The sequence below is a fragment of the Microtus ochrogaster genome, chromosome 4, assembly GCF_000317375.1.
Source record: "Microtus ochrogaster isolate Prairie Vole_2 chromosome 4, MicOch1.0, whole genome shotgun sequence".
Taxonomy (NCBI): Eukaryota; Metazoa; Chordata; class Mammalia; order Rodentia; family Cricetidae; genus Microtus; species Microtus ochrogaster.
The window spans coordinates 51061294-51073766 of NC_022011.1; the positions used below are offsets into that span (position 1 = coordinate 51061294).

At 51.5% G+C, this 12473-nt stretch overlaps 1 protein-coding gene across 1 annotated transcript in view; it reads left to right on the forward strand.

The window, feature by feature from the left end:
- The window catches only part of LOC101979818, a 54809-nt gene extending 48013 nt beyond the window's left edge, over nt 1-6796 (forward strand). Inside the window, exons 23-28 of the mRNA XM_026778632.1 lie at nt 477-565; nt 776-842; nt 2750-2862; nt 3214-3308; nt 3751-3827; nt 4306-6796. Of these exons, the coding sequence (XP_026634433.1) occupies nt 477-565; nt 776-842; nt 2750-2862; nt 3214-3308; nt 3751-3827; nt 4306-6296 (2432 nt within the window). The 3' untranslated portion in view covers nt 6297-6796. The remainder of the gene's footprint in view (nt 1-476; nt 566-775; nt 843-2749; nt 2863-3213; nt 3309-3750; nt 3828-4305) is intronic.
- Nucleotides 6797-12473: the final 5677 nt, after the last annotated feature.

Below are 12473 nucleotides of genomic sequence, written 5' to 3' on the forward strand. Positions count from 1 at the left end.
CTGGGAATTGAACTCAGGACCTTTGGAAGAGCAGGCGATGCTCTTAACCTCTGAGCCATCTCTCCAGCCCTCTCCCATTTCTTTTAGAGTTACGACCTGCCCAACTCTAAGATGGGCTTGTCTAGAGATTCTTATTATATCTGCAAAGGCCCTCTTACAAATAAGCTCTCGTTCCCAGGTTTTCAGCTTATGAGTTGAGCACACAGTCTGGGGGACACATGGTGGAGCTACCCACCCCCAGACACTAGCATCTATGTCTGGTGATGCTGAAGAGGTTTGGTCACAGGGGCAGAAAACTAGACAACATTATGACTGGAATATGAGGCAGGTGTGGAGGGGAGGGTGTTGGGAGCAGAGCGGAAAGCAGTAGAGAGCTTCATCTAGCTTCCAAAGCAGCAAGCCATGTGGCGTATCTTAAGTCCGGGGTTCTACACAGGCTAATCAGCGTGAGTGACCCCAGGAATTGTGTTTTTCAGGACCAGGAAAACAGCCTTGTGTCTCTCCCCCTGGTCTGCTGCACTCGAGCTCCCTGGACTCTGAACATCATAAACACTCAGCCTTTTCTGTATGCAACCCTCAGGAAGTCCCTCTCCCCAGCCCTGCTGGTTTGGGGCACTTCCCAAACCATTCTCCCAGTCTATAGTTTGATCTTGGTTGGGACTCCTGGGTGCCCATGAGCTAGCGCCCGTGGTGCTGGTGGCCCTGATCATCCTAGGCCTTGGGGTTCTGTCCCCTGGACTCTCGTCATGATTCTCCTTCTATCTTGTTAACACAGGTCGAGAAAGATGGTAACCCGGTCTCTCAGCTGAAGCCACAGGAGGCCAAGGAACTGCTTCTTCCAGGTAATGCCCCTGGAAACTGTCTGTGGGCCATCCCTGTGTGGATCTTTCCAGGAGCTTCCCCCACATCCAGTGGACCCTGTCCAAGTCTGGTGTCCAGCGGTCAAGCAGGAACAGGGAGGTCCCCAGGGAAAGCTGAAGAGGACGGATACTCATGGCCCCTTCCCGAGACCACAGACTCTTTCCTGGGCAGAAGACTGGCCAACTCCATTGCCTATGGGAGGTGACTCGGCTACTCCTCTGGGGACATTAAAGACAATACTTGATCTGGCTATTTCAGCTGTAGCTTGGTTTATCTAGATGTTTCCAAGAGCTTAGAAAGCAGCACTGCCAGAAGCATCTTCATTAGCGGACGCCAGTTGTATCCATATCGAATTCTTTACTCTCTGAACCATGCACTTGGCCCTGAGGCCTCGCTGAGGGCAGAACTCCTGATCTTCAGGGAGTAGGAGAGTCGACTTCTCACTCTGGGGGTTTGCCCCGGGACTGACATTGAGAAACTGGCATGGCTTGGCTGGCTCTCTGTGAGTTGGTTCCACCTCTGAGTTCCCCACCCCCGGATTGCAGCCCTAGGTTCATAAGCTCCACCCCTCCACCCACTACTCAGCATCGACCCTCAGAAGCCAAATCTTGTCAGACTCTGTGGCACCAGGGCACTCTTTGTATCTGGGGCTGGAAAGAGTGAATTCCAAGTCAGTTAGGATAGAAAGAAGCAAGCCCTTCCCAGTGCGATACGTTTATCCAGGAGGGTTGGGACAGATGGGGTTTCCCAGGGGTCCAAAGGTGACCAGGGTGAGCAGAGGACATACATTTCCATGGCATTCCTGTCTGCTGAAGCCACACCTCTGTTGGCTGTTGTTCAGGGCTCTGCAGACATTTGTTAGTCCCCTCGCCGTTCATGTCACTGGCTTCTGCGCTGTGGCCATGTATAGGCTAGCTGTCATGTACTGAAGCCAACCAGTACTTACACCACACCAGAGAGCCAGTTGTCTCTTGAGCTGAGCACACTCAACCCTGCAGGAGAGGAGACTGAGGACAGAGCACCTGGATGGTGAGCTTGTTAGGAATGGTCCAGGATTCAGCTGTCTGACTGGTGCTAGCTGCTGTCTTGTCAGAAGATGGCTCCTGCAAGGTTCTTGGGAGCACCCCAGTATGGCCATTCGAGAGTCCAAGGTCCTACCTGCAATGACCCTGCCACCTCAGCCTCCATCCCAGGCTCTGGATGAGAGTTTAAGGCAACATAGCTCTGGTTCCATAGGCCAGTGGCCTTGGGCCTTCAGGATCCCAAAAGTCTACCATGGTCTAGGCAGGACTCAGATCTAGGAATACGGAGGTCTAATCTGACTCTGTATGCCCTGCTTTGTGCCACTTGACTGGTCTTTTAGATTGCTATGGAAGACCATGCCGTGGCCAAGGCCTATCCTTGTCTGAGTGCCTATCCCCTCACAGCGCTAAAGGGCCTCAGCACAGTGCTAAGACAAGGAAAGGAACAGCCCTGGCAAGGGTTCCCAGCCCCCCGGGGGAGGTCCCCAAAGGCGGGAAAGAGAGATACACAGTTCTTGTTTGTTTTCTGAGACAAGGGTCTCACTATATAAACCAAGTTGGCCCGGAACTCATAGAGATCAGCCTCCCTCTGCCTCCCACGTTCTTGTTTTAAGGTGGGTGCCACCAACCGGATTTAAATTTAAAATGATTTTTCTATGTGCTTCACCTCCCCCTAGGATTTCATATTACTAACTATCTAACAGGATAATTTGGGAAACACATGATCACATCTTTTAGGTACTCACATTAATCAAATGCCACAGTCCAGTCTTGCATCCATTTTGAATTTTCAGATAATTTTCCTGGGAGTCACCCCCACACCAAGATCTATACATGTCAGTATTCACGGTCTGTTTGTCCCATAGGCCACCTACAGACCAAGCCCAGTGCAGCCTGGGTAGTGGAGAGACAGCCTACGGACAGCCATGCTTGGAGCTTGCATGGACCATGTGGAGAGACCCTAAGTGAAGAAGCCAGAGTGAGTCAGGGTGTGGCCATGTGCTGTCTGCAGGCTCTGGGGGCGTTGGCCTGCTGTGTGGCCTCTGGAGGCTGCCTTGTACACCACATGATGCTGTTTTGGGATGAGGGCTCAGAGGACATTCCAGGTGCTACATGTGGTTCTGCAAATTGCAGCTTCCATGGGTTTCACCTCGCACTCAATGCGTGAGCAGAAAGTCTTCCCAGGGTGGATGGAAGTGTTTGATGATTGGGATCTTTGGGGCCCTCTTCAAGGACCCCTTTGTCTCTGGAAGCACAGCCTTTGATCCCCAACAGAGGAGGTGGGGGAGGCCCTAATGGGTATCATACTTTTCCAATGTGTTTCTTGCAGGTGGCTGAAAAAAGAACAAATCAAGGCCTGGATGTTTCCAGAAGCCCAAAGGGGGAACCCCAGGAAGAGGCACACTGGAAGTCAGAGCAGCAAAGGTGTGGAACGTGGGTAGGGTAAGGCACCGAAGCGTGGAGAGAGACAGTCTTGGTCAGCTTTTGGGACCTCTTAGTGCCCAGACCCCACCCTCATCCCACCTGAACTGGGCCCAGCTGTACACCACTGGCTCTGACTCCCTCTTGGTATCAAAGTTGTTGCCCAGTGAAGGCCCAAGACACAGCAGATGTCTGAAAGTGTTTCCATCTGTCACCTGATCAAGGTAGTCAGATGTCCCCCACCCCCTCACACACACTTCCACTGCCCTCACCCTCCACCTCCCAGGTACCCCCTGTGTGGCAATGGTTGCTTCCAATGGTGGGTGATCGGCCAGGGCTGTTCATAAGAGTGTCCTAGGGGCCACTGACTGTGAGCCCTGGGGCAAAGGCAATGGGAAGGCAAGACTCCTTCCCTAGCAGCCAGGACTTCACCGTGTGCTTGCAGGAGACGAACCTCTCAGCAGGAGAACCCAGACATCCCCTCCACCCACCTGGAAGCTGACCAGGAGGCTGCTTCCCCAGGTGAGACTCCCACCCCTTTAGGACTCTCACCTCCACCCCTGGGCTATTCAGAGACCCTTAAGTCTTCACTTAGAGGCTTAGATCAAAGTGAGGCTTTAGGCTTTTCCATACTGCTGGGGTGGGATGGGGGACCCTGCTGACTCCCCTCCCCTGCCCCAAGGGCTATAGTCTGAGTCTAAAACTTCAAAACAAGCCAAACAGAGCCACCCACCAGATCTAGCAATAACTGAGGTGGTATAGACTGAATCTAGACACTCAGGGATCGGTACATGATGACCCACCAGTAGGGAAGGGGCTGGGACAATTACTAGGGGTTATCAAAGGACTGAGCACATTAGCACCGACTGTAACTTGTACCAGCGCCCTTGTTAGTGTCTTCTGTTGGACCATCTTTTTGGTTTGGGACTGCTTCCTGGATAGTCTACTATGAGGGGTGTGGGAACTGTGAGCCACTCCCTAATTCAGTTCATCTCAGCAGCTCCTGTGGCCAGCGAGGAGGAGGCACAGCCTGCCTGGCACCTAGACAGCCCTCCGTCCCAGCCTGCTGCCATCTTGGACACAAGTTTTAAGTCTGCTTCTAGAAGCTGCTCAGGGTCTTCGGAAGCCCCTGCCTTATCCCTCACCCCCTCAGCGGGCTCAGCAAGTAGTCTTTCCTGTTCATCTCTCCAGGAGTTCCAGAAAGCCACGGCCACCCTCGTCCATCTTTCTAACAGCTCCACATCCCTGTCTAGCTTGGAAGCTGAAGATACCCTGCATGCAGACCCCAGCTGGTCTAGGGAGCTTTCTGCTCATGATTCCTGGGAGGAACCCGGCCTGCCTGCCTTCTGGGGCCCCCAGGGACTTCCTCAGCTGGAGGGGGCTCCTGGGGATGTAGGTCCAGTGACCCTACAGAAACTGGAAGGCATGGGGACCAGACTCCTGAGTGGCTTCTCTGAGGAGGCAGCTGTGGCAGGAGACTTAGAGCCAGGGTACAACTTACTTCAGGCAGGCTGGCCATTGTCATTCCCACGTGCCCCTTCTCCAAGACTGGGGTCCGAGTTGTCAGAGTCCTCCAGCCAAATCTGGGATGAGAACAATGAGGAGAACCTTGAAGAACCTAGCCCTGGTGTTGAGCCACCTTCAGGGAGTTCCTTGCCTGCACGTGGTTCCCTGGACATGGAAGACAATGGAGCGTCCTATGCCACTCATACCTCCCCGGGATCTGGGGAGGAACAAGAAGCTTCCAGAACCTGCAGAAGCCCGACTGGGACATCGAATACAGGGAAAACCATGCAGATATCTCCTGTGGCCACCTTCACAGTGCTCCCACATCAGACCCCTTTTACTAATGACTCAACTCTGCCACTGTCCTTCTGTTTGGACACGTCCACCTCGGAAAAAACAGATCCCAGTAAAGAAAATATGCCTCCTGAGGAACCACAGGATGCTGACACTGGTCCATTCATACAAAAGAAGCCCCTACAGGCCTTGCCTGACCCTAAGGCCACCATGACCCCGAAGGCTCCTTCTGAGGACAAAGCTCCCCTTGTCACAGAGGTAGCCAGTCCCTCATATATAGAAGGCTTCCTGACTGAAATACTGTCTCCTGTGGATGAGGCGCTGTCTTATGGCAGTGGGGACCTTCCATCCTCCATCCACAGGGACGCTCATCTCCCTCCGCCTCCTCCAACTCCCCAAGCAAAGAGTGACATAAATGAGCCCAACCCCAGCTCAGAAGACTTCCCTTCTCCGCCTGAGGAGGCCATGTTTCCAGGTGACTCCCTGGACACCCTAGGAGAGGATATGTCCATTACTGCTGAGGATATGTCCTCCTTATCTGAGGGGGCTCTGGAGGAAGCCCCTTTTCAGGATCCCCAGAAGTCAGGGCACTGCCTCGGAGCATCTGGGCACGGTGGTAGCCTGGATGACTCAAGTTCAATACCTCCCTTGAGTAATTGGGTGGTCGGTGCCCCTGAGATATCCCCAAGACTGTCAGCTCAGCCCCTGAGTCCATCCCCAATGGCTTGTGCGGCCAGAGAGAATCTTACAGAGGCCTCAGGCAGTCAGGGTAGACCCTGGGAAGCAGTGCGGTGTTCTGAGGGTGCAGAGCACCAGCAAGGAATAGAACACCTCTTAGACAGAAGGGCAGCCACATCTTCACCCCCCTGGTTTGGACCCTCTGAAAGCCCGCCCGGAGGCCCAGTGCCCTCGGTGGTCGGTGGCCAGGCTGAATCCCTTAAACACACTAGTGCGAAGACAGAAGGCCAGAGCTGCTGGATAGAGAACCAGCCCATGCTCCAGGATTTGTTGGACAGACAGCAGCTCTATAGGAGAGACTGGGCTTTTGGCCCTGCCTCTGGTGCCTGTGTTGATTTTCCAGGGACAGGAGATGCTGGGCCACTGGATGTGGTGTCCACCCAGCTCAGCAGGAGGATCTTATGTGATTCTCTGGCTGCAGTGTCAGGGCTGGCCCCTAGAGACAGCCCCTAGGCGATAGGAACTCATAGCCATCTGACATGAGACTGTGGTGTGTGTGTGTGTGTGTCTGTCTGTCTGTCTGTCTATCCTTTCTGTACAAGAACCTGACTTGAGGGACCAGGTCTCCCCATTGTGGACTGTCATACAGAATGTTCACGCTGCCTCTGGCTGGCAGGATGGTTATCTGAAGCAGTCTGTTGATCTCATGGGTGAGAATCTATCATGCCCATTACAGGCTGGCTCTGTATTTCCCTGGGCAGAGTATCCACTTTCTATCAGGCTCTTGAGGGGTCCTAACCTCAGAGATTGAGGCATGTACATCAAAGGCTACGTGGGATGGTGTCTAATGGCTGGCCAAGGAAAGCCCAGGAGGTCAGAGGTTAGGCAGTGTGGGAGTCAGTGAGACCAAGGGGGAAAATTAGTGTTGGAGACCACGGGGAGGGGGGAGTGACTAGAGTGCATGGAGGAACTGTCCAGGGCTTTGTCTCAGCCTGTGAATGCCCAATGTTCACCTACCTTCGACGCACGCGCGCGCGCGCGCGTGCGTGCGTGCGTGCGTGCGTGTGTGTGTGTGTGTGTGTGTGTGTGTGGTATGTATCTGCTACATGTGTGCAGGAGTACTTGGATTCCCAGAAGAGGGAGTCAGAAGCCCAGAACTGGAGTTACAGGTGGTTGTGAGCCACCTGATATGGGTACTCTGGAAGAGCAGCAGGCTGTGTGTGTATGCGTGTGTGCAAGCACATGCCATGGTCCCTGTGTGGAGGTTAGAGGCCAACTTTTGGGAATTGGTTCCTTCTGCAGTGGGTTCTAGGGATCAAACTCAGCTCACGAGGCTTGCATGGCTATAGGGCTTAACAGGCTGAGCTGTCTATGTCCAGTTTGTTTGTTTTATAAACACTGGTTCTGGGAACTGAATGTAGGGCCTCATACTTGCAGGACAGGTAGGTGCTCTATCAACTGAACCATGTCTTCGGTCCCATCTCGAGCTTGCTATGTCTCCTGTTTCCAACAGAGTGCTTCTGACTGGGGGACATTTGTTCATCCCATGGAGATGGGGAGTGGATACCTGGTCACCCTTGACAAACAAGGCCTAGAGCTTGTCCCCAGGGGCTGAGGGTCTCTCCTGCTCTTGATTTTTTTGCTCTCATGGGACTTTCTGAGACACTAATTTTCTCAGGAACACAGTGACTGGGCCCCTAAAAGACATGTTGTCCCTTATAGGCCTGGCTGACTAGACAAAGACCTAGACTAGACTGCCTGCTTTCTTCCCTAGGGCCCTTCCGGGACAGAATGACCAGAGTGGTGATCGAGAGTGTGGGCAAGTGACACTAGGGCCCTTCCAGGACAGAATGACCAGAGTGGTGATCGAGAGTGTGGGCAAGTGACACTAGGGCCCTTCCGGGACAGAATGACCAGAGTGGTGATCGAGAGTGTGGGCAAGTGACACTAGGGCCCTTCCGGGACAGAATGACCAGAGTGGTGATCGAGAGTGTGGGCAAGTGACACCGGTGGCTCTTGTAGAAGGGAGCAGTGGCCTTTCTTCACAAGAATGCCGTTTTTCCTCAGGACACACATCCAAGGACTTGTTGATCCAACCCCGAAGGATTTGCTGTTTGGAAAAAAATCAAGAGGAGGAAATCTGTTTGCAGTGCCCAGGGCTTCATCCAGCTGGGGGTTGAAAAGATCCTGTACCCTAGATTTACCAGGAGTCTAGGGTACAGGATCTCTACAGGAAGTGGAGTGGCCCAGGAATGGGCTCCTTCAGTCAGTCCCCTAGAACAGAACAATTTGGGGGCACATATAGGGTGAAGACAGGCCGCTAAAGCAGTGACTTCTGTCAGGGAGAACCTTCTCCTCCCTTAGTGGTTTCTGCTGTGTTCCTGAGGGAGAACAGCCTGCCTGTCACTTACTCCTCCTAGCTGTCCCAACCAACTGTAGTTGCTGGGTGCTGGGCCACAGCCTCAGACAACAGTGGAAACCTCTCTGCTTTTTTAGTTCCTCGGAGGCTTTTCTGGGACCCAGAGTGATTAGAGGCATAGGCTATCTTTAGGGATTCTAGGGATACTAGAAACCCCTGTAGACTCCTCTGCCTGGATGCCCCATGCAGGTGGGGTTGTCCTGGTACATCTTACTCGTGCAGCTTTGTCTTCTTGTCTTCAGTACCCTGGGGAAGTGGCACTGTGTGTATGTGTTTCTATATGACTGGGTTTTGCTCTATGACCCAGGTTAGCTTTAAATTCAGTAAATCTCTCTGCCTCAGCCTCCCAAGTACTAGGATTATGGGCATGAGTTGCCACACACCCTAAAGGCTTTTACACAGACCCAGAAGTCTTTTAGAAGAAGCTGCTTTTGACTCTGTTTTCTGCATCAGGGTTGAGCAGGATTTCATGGGATGGGGCTCACATACATGGTTGGAACTCCTAGAGGTTACTTTCCTGTGTCTTAAATCAGCACATGCGTGCGCACGTATGTGTACGGCGTGTGCATGTTTGTATATACATGGGTGTGCATACATGGGTGTGCGTGCGTACGTACCTGTACAGTGTGTGCATATTTGTATATACATGGGTGTGCATACATGGGTGTGCGTGGGTACGTACCTGTACAGTGTGTGCGTGTTTGTATATACATGGGCGTGCATATCTATTCATCTGTCACCCACCATTTGCTTTGTCTTAATTCCCTGTTTATTGATGTTTTCTGGATTTCATAAAGGCGTTGTTTCCCAAGTGCATCATGTACTTCGACTACGTTCATCCTTTGCCCTGATCTCCTCCCTCCCCCACTCCCCTTCTGTCCCTCAGCCTCACTCACGTCTTACTTTAATCCTCAACAATGCTTAGGCGTAATCTGGGCCGATGACATTGGCTTGTGCTCCATGAAAAGGCTAGGTCGCTGAGCTGGCGCTCAGTTCATGACCATAGGAAATTTAGTTCTCTGATCATGAGAAATTCCACACATGAAAGCAGTAGAACACTTAACACAGTAGCCAGGTAATATTATATTCTTGTTTTATATATAATTTTTAAAAATAAAGGAACTACTTGGGTAAATAGTCTAAAATATGAAGAAATTACCTTCAGAAAATCTTTTCTCATCTTTATACTTCTGTATATGCCAAGATAGCCCCTGCCACCCAGTACTGAGGATTGGCCCAAGGCTTTAGCACAAGCTAGGAAAATGTGCTAACACTGAAATACATTCCCAGCCCCTCTTCACTTACTTAGCATTCATTTACTTGTATGTGTATCGGTGCCTCAGTATCTGTGTGGTCATGGAACAACTGGGAGTCAGTTCTCTCCTACCACGTGGATTTTGTGGATCCAATTCAGGTCATCAGACTTGGCAGCAAATACCTTTACCCACTGAGCCATCTCAGCAAGCCCCTTTTACTTTTTGTCAGCACCTGGAGAAAGAAAGACCTGGAGGGACAGGTTCTTAGGAAACGCCCCCCAGGCTGGCCTTGAACTCCCTCGACCTCCAATCCCCCTTTCTCAGCCTCCTGAGTAGCACAGGCCTGCGGTGCTCAGCTTACATTTTTACCACTGATTTCCAGTGCTGGGGTTGGATATAAGGCCCAGTGTAGAGCTAGTGAAGTGTTCCACTGTGAGTCTCATCCCCCACCCACCACCACCCCTGCCCTTCTACTCTCTTTTAAAAACTTTTTACAAAAAGATTTTAGTGTGCGTCTGTTTTGTCTGCATGGATATATGTGCACCATGCGTGTACTTTGGTGCTAGGGTTTGAGTCCCTGGAACTAGAGTCACAAACATCTGTGAGCCACCAACATGGGTGCTTGGGAATCAAATCCTGGTCCTCTGCCAGAGCAACAAGTACTCTTAGCTGCTGAGCCATCTCTCTGGACTCTTCTGACCAAGTAGTTTTCATTTTTTGCCTTTTTGGTTTTTTGGAGACAAGGTTTCTCAGTGTAATAGCCCTGACTCTCCTAGGACTCACTCTGTAGATAAAGCTGGCCTCCAACTCACAGAGATCTGCCTTTGTCTCAACCTGTAAATGCCCAATGATCACCTGTATTTGGCAGTCATGAGTGAGATTCTCTCATGCCCATTACAGGCTGGCACTGTCTGTATTTCCACACTTTCTATCAAGCCTTTGAAGTGCTGGGGATAAAGGCACGCGTGTACCACAACCACTGGGCTGCTAATCAAATTTTATGGATTATAATTCACATACCATGGTTTTCTTTTTTAAATGTACATATTAGTGACTATTAGTATTGTCACAGAGTTGTGCAGCTGATTTCTTGGGTGAGAAGAAGGCCCCTTGTGGGTGTGGATTCCCGACAGGTGAGCATCCTGCTAGCCGTAGGGACAGGAGTCCAGTGCAGATCCATCCAGGGCTTGGCCTCTCCCACCCATGCTCAGACTCCCAGCTGTAAGGCATGATCTTCTCTGACTAGTTTATGGCCTCTGGGGAACCCAAATTTAACGAATAGGTGGAACGGGCAAGCCCCTTGGTGCCAAGCCATCAGACTCGTCCTGCCTCTGCACACTTAGGTGCTGGTTTTTAGACCACTTAAATTCCTTTGGGCCCCTACTGTGAAGTCCCTAGCAGACTCACAGTTAACCTGGCCTCAGGGGCATCCCAGCCCCTTAACTCCAATGAGCTGCTCAGTAAGTTAAGTTTTGTCTAGTACATCCAGTAGATTTATAGCTCCAGGGATCTGCCAGCTAAGATCCTGCACCAGGCTTCCCAGCTGGTACCAGAGCACAAAAGAGGTTTGGCCCAGTCAGGGAATATGTACTCTTCTGTGTACATAATTTTGTTTGTTTGGTTTTGGTTTTATGAGACAGGGTTTCTCTGTAGCTTTGGAGCCTGTCCTGGAACTAGCTCTTAGACCAGAGTAGACCAGGCTGGCCTTGAACTCACAGAGATCCGCCTGCCTCTGCCTCCCAGGTGCTGGGATTAAAGTCGTGCGCCACCACCGCCCAGCCTGCGTACATAATTTTAAGACATGTTTCTGACCTTCAGCTTTCCTATTGACTGCCTCTGGTTTTTGGAATGAATTGGTCTGTAATTTTTTTACTTTTTTTCCCCCTAATTATCACTAATCCCTTTGGATTTATGAGGCTGAGTGAGAGAAATTATGTATTTTACACGCACACGTTTGGTATGGCAATAAATCTCCCCCATTAAAACCTTGCAAATTTCATAACACCCCCCCCCCCGTGCCCCTGCCCAGTCTAGTTTCATGGGGGTTGGTGGGGAAACCTAGGCCCATTAGGACTACACACACCATACAGCCAGGACCGCCCCAGAGCCACCCTCCCTGGGAACGGAGCAGGTGCAGCAGGCTATAGCCTTGGCACGGTGTCCTTGAAGGGAAGCTGGTGACTGGAAACTAATGAGAATCAGGCCAGGCATTCCGAAGACTGCTGTAGTTGCAGGAGCCAAGCCGTAAAATTACTCTTGTGGGCGGAGAGAAAGTATATCCACAGAAAGTGCTAGACATATTTTATCTGGCTAACGTGCCCGAGAGCGCTTTGGCATTCATGTGTATTGACCCCGGTGAGCTTCAGCCCAAGGTCCCTCCCTCCAAGGTCTCAGGCTGTACCCGCCCTGGTTCTGATCCTTTGTAACCACTTGGGTCAATAAATCTTGACATGAGCCCCAGGAGAAAATGGTTATTTCTCAGTTAACCCCGTACTTTTGATTTTTCTGTCGTCCGTCTCTGTCAAGGACCTGCTAAGAAGTTCCCTTAGACTGCGCTTTCAGCTTTCCACACCGAAACTGTCACGTGACTTAGTCATGCGACTTCCCCAAACCCCCAGGGTTCCATCGCCCTGCTCCACCACAACACTTACTCTCATAAAACACACCCAAAGGCCACCAGGCTTTTACAAGAGGATGAGAGCCGTGTACTCCCTGGATGGCAGAGTGTTCTAACTGTGCCTCTTGTCTGAACCCTGCCCCAAGTGTCTAGCGTCTGTGGACTGGGAAAAGAGTGGGCTGGTCATCAGTAGACACACAGCCCTTGTGGTCCCTACAAGCTGAGGACTCTCTGTATCCTTCCAGGATTTCCATCTAGATAACTCCAGATACTTGACTTTGCCATAGATAAGAATTTCATGATTAAATCCCAGCACTCGGGAGGCAGAGGCAGGCGGATCTCTGTGAGTTCGAGACCAGCCTGGTCTACAGAGCTAGTGCCAGGACAGGCTCCAAAGC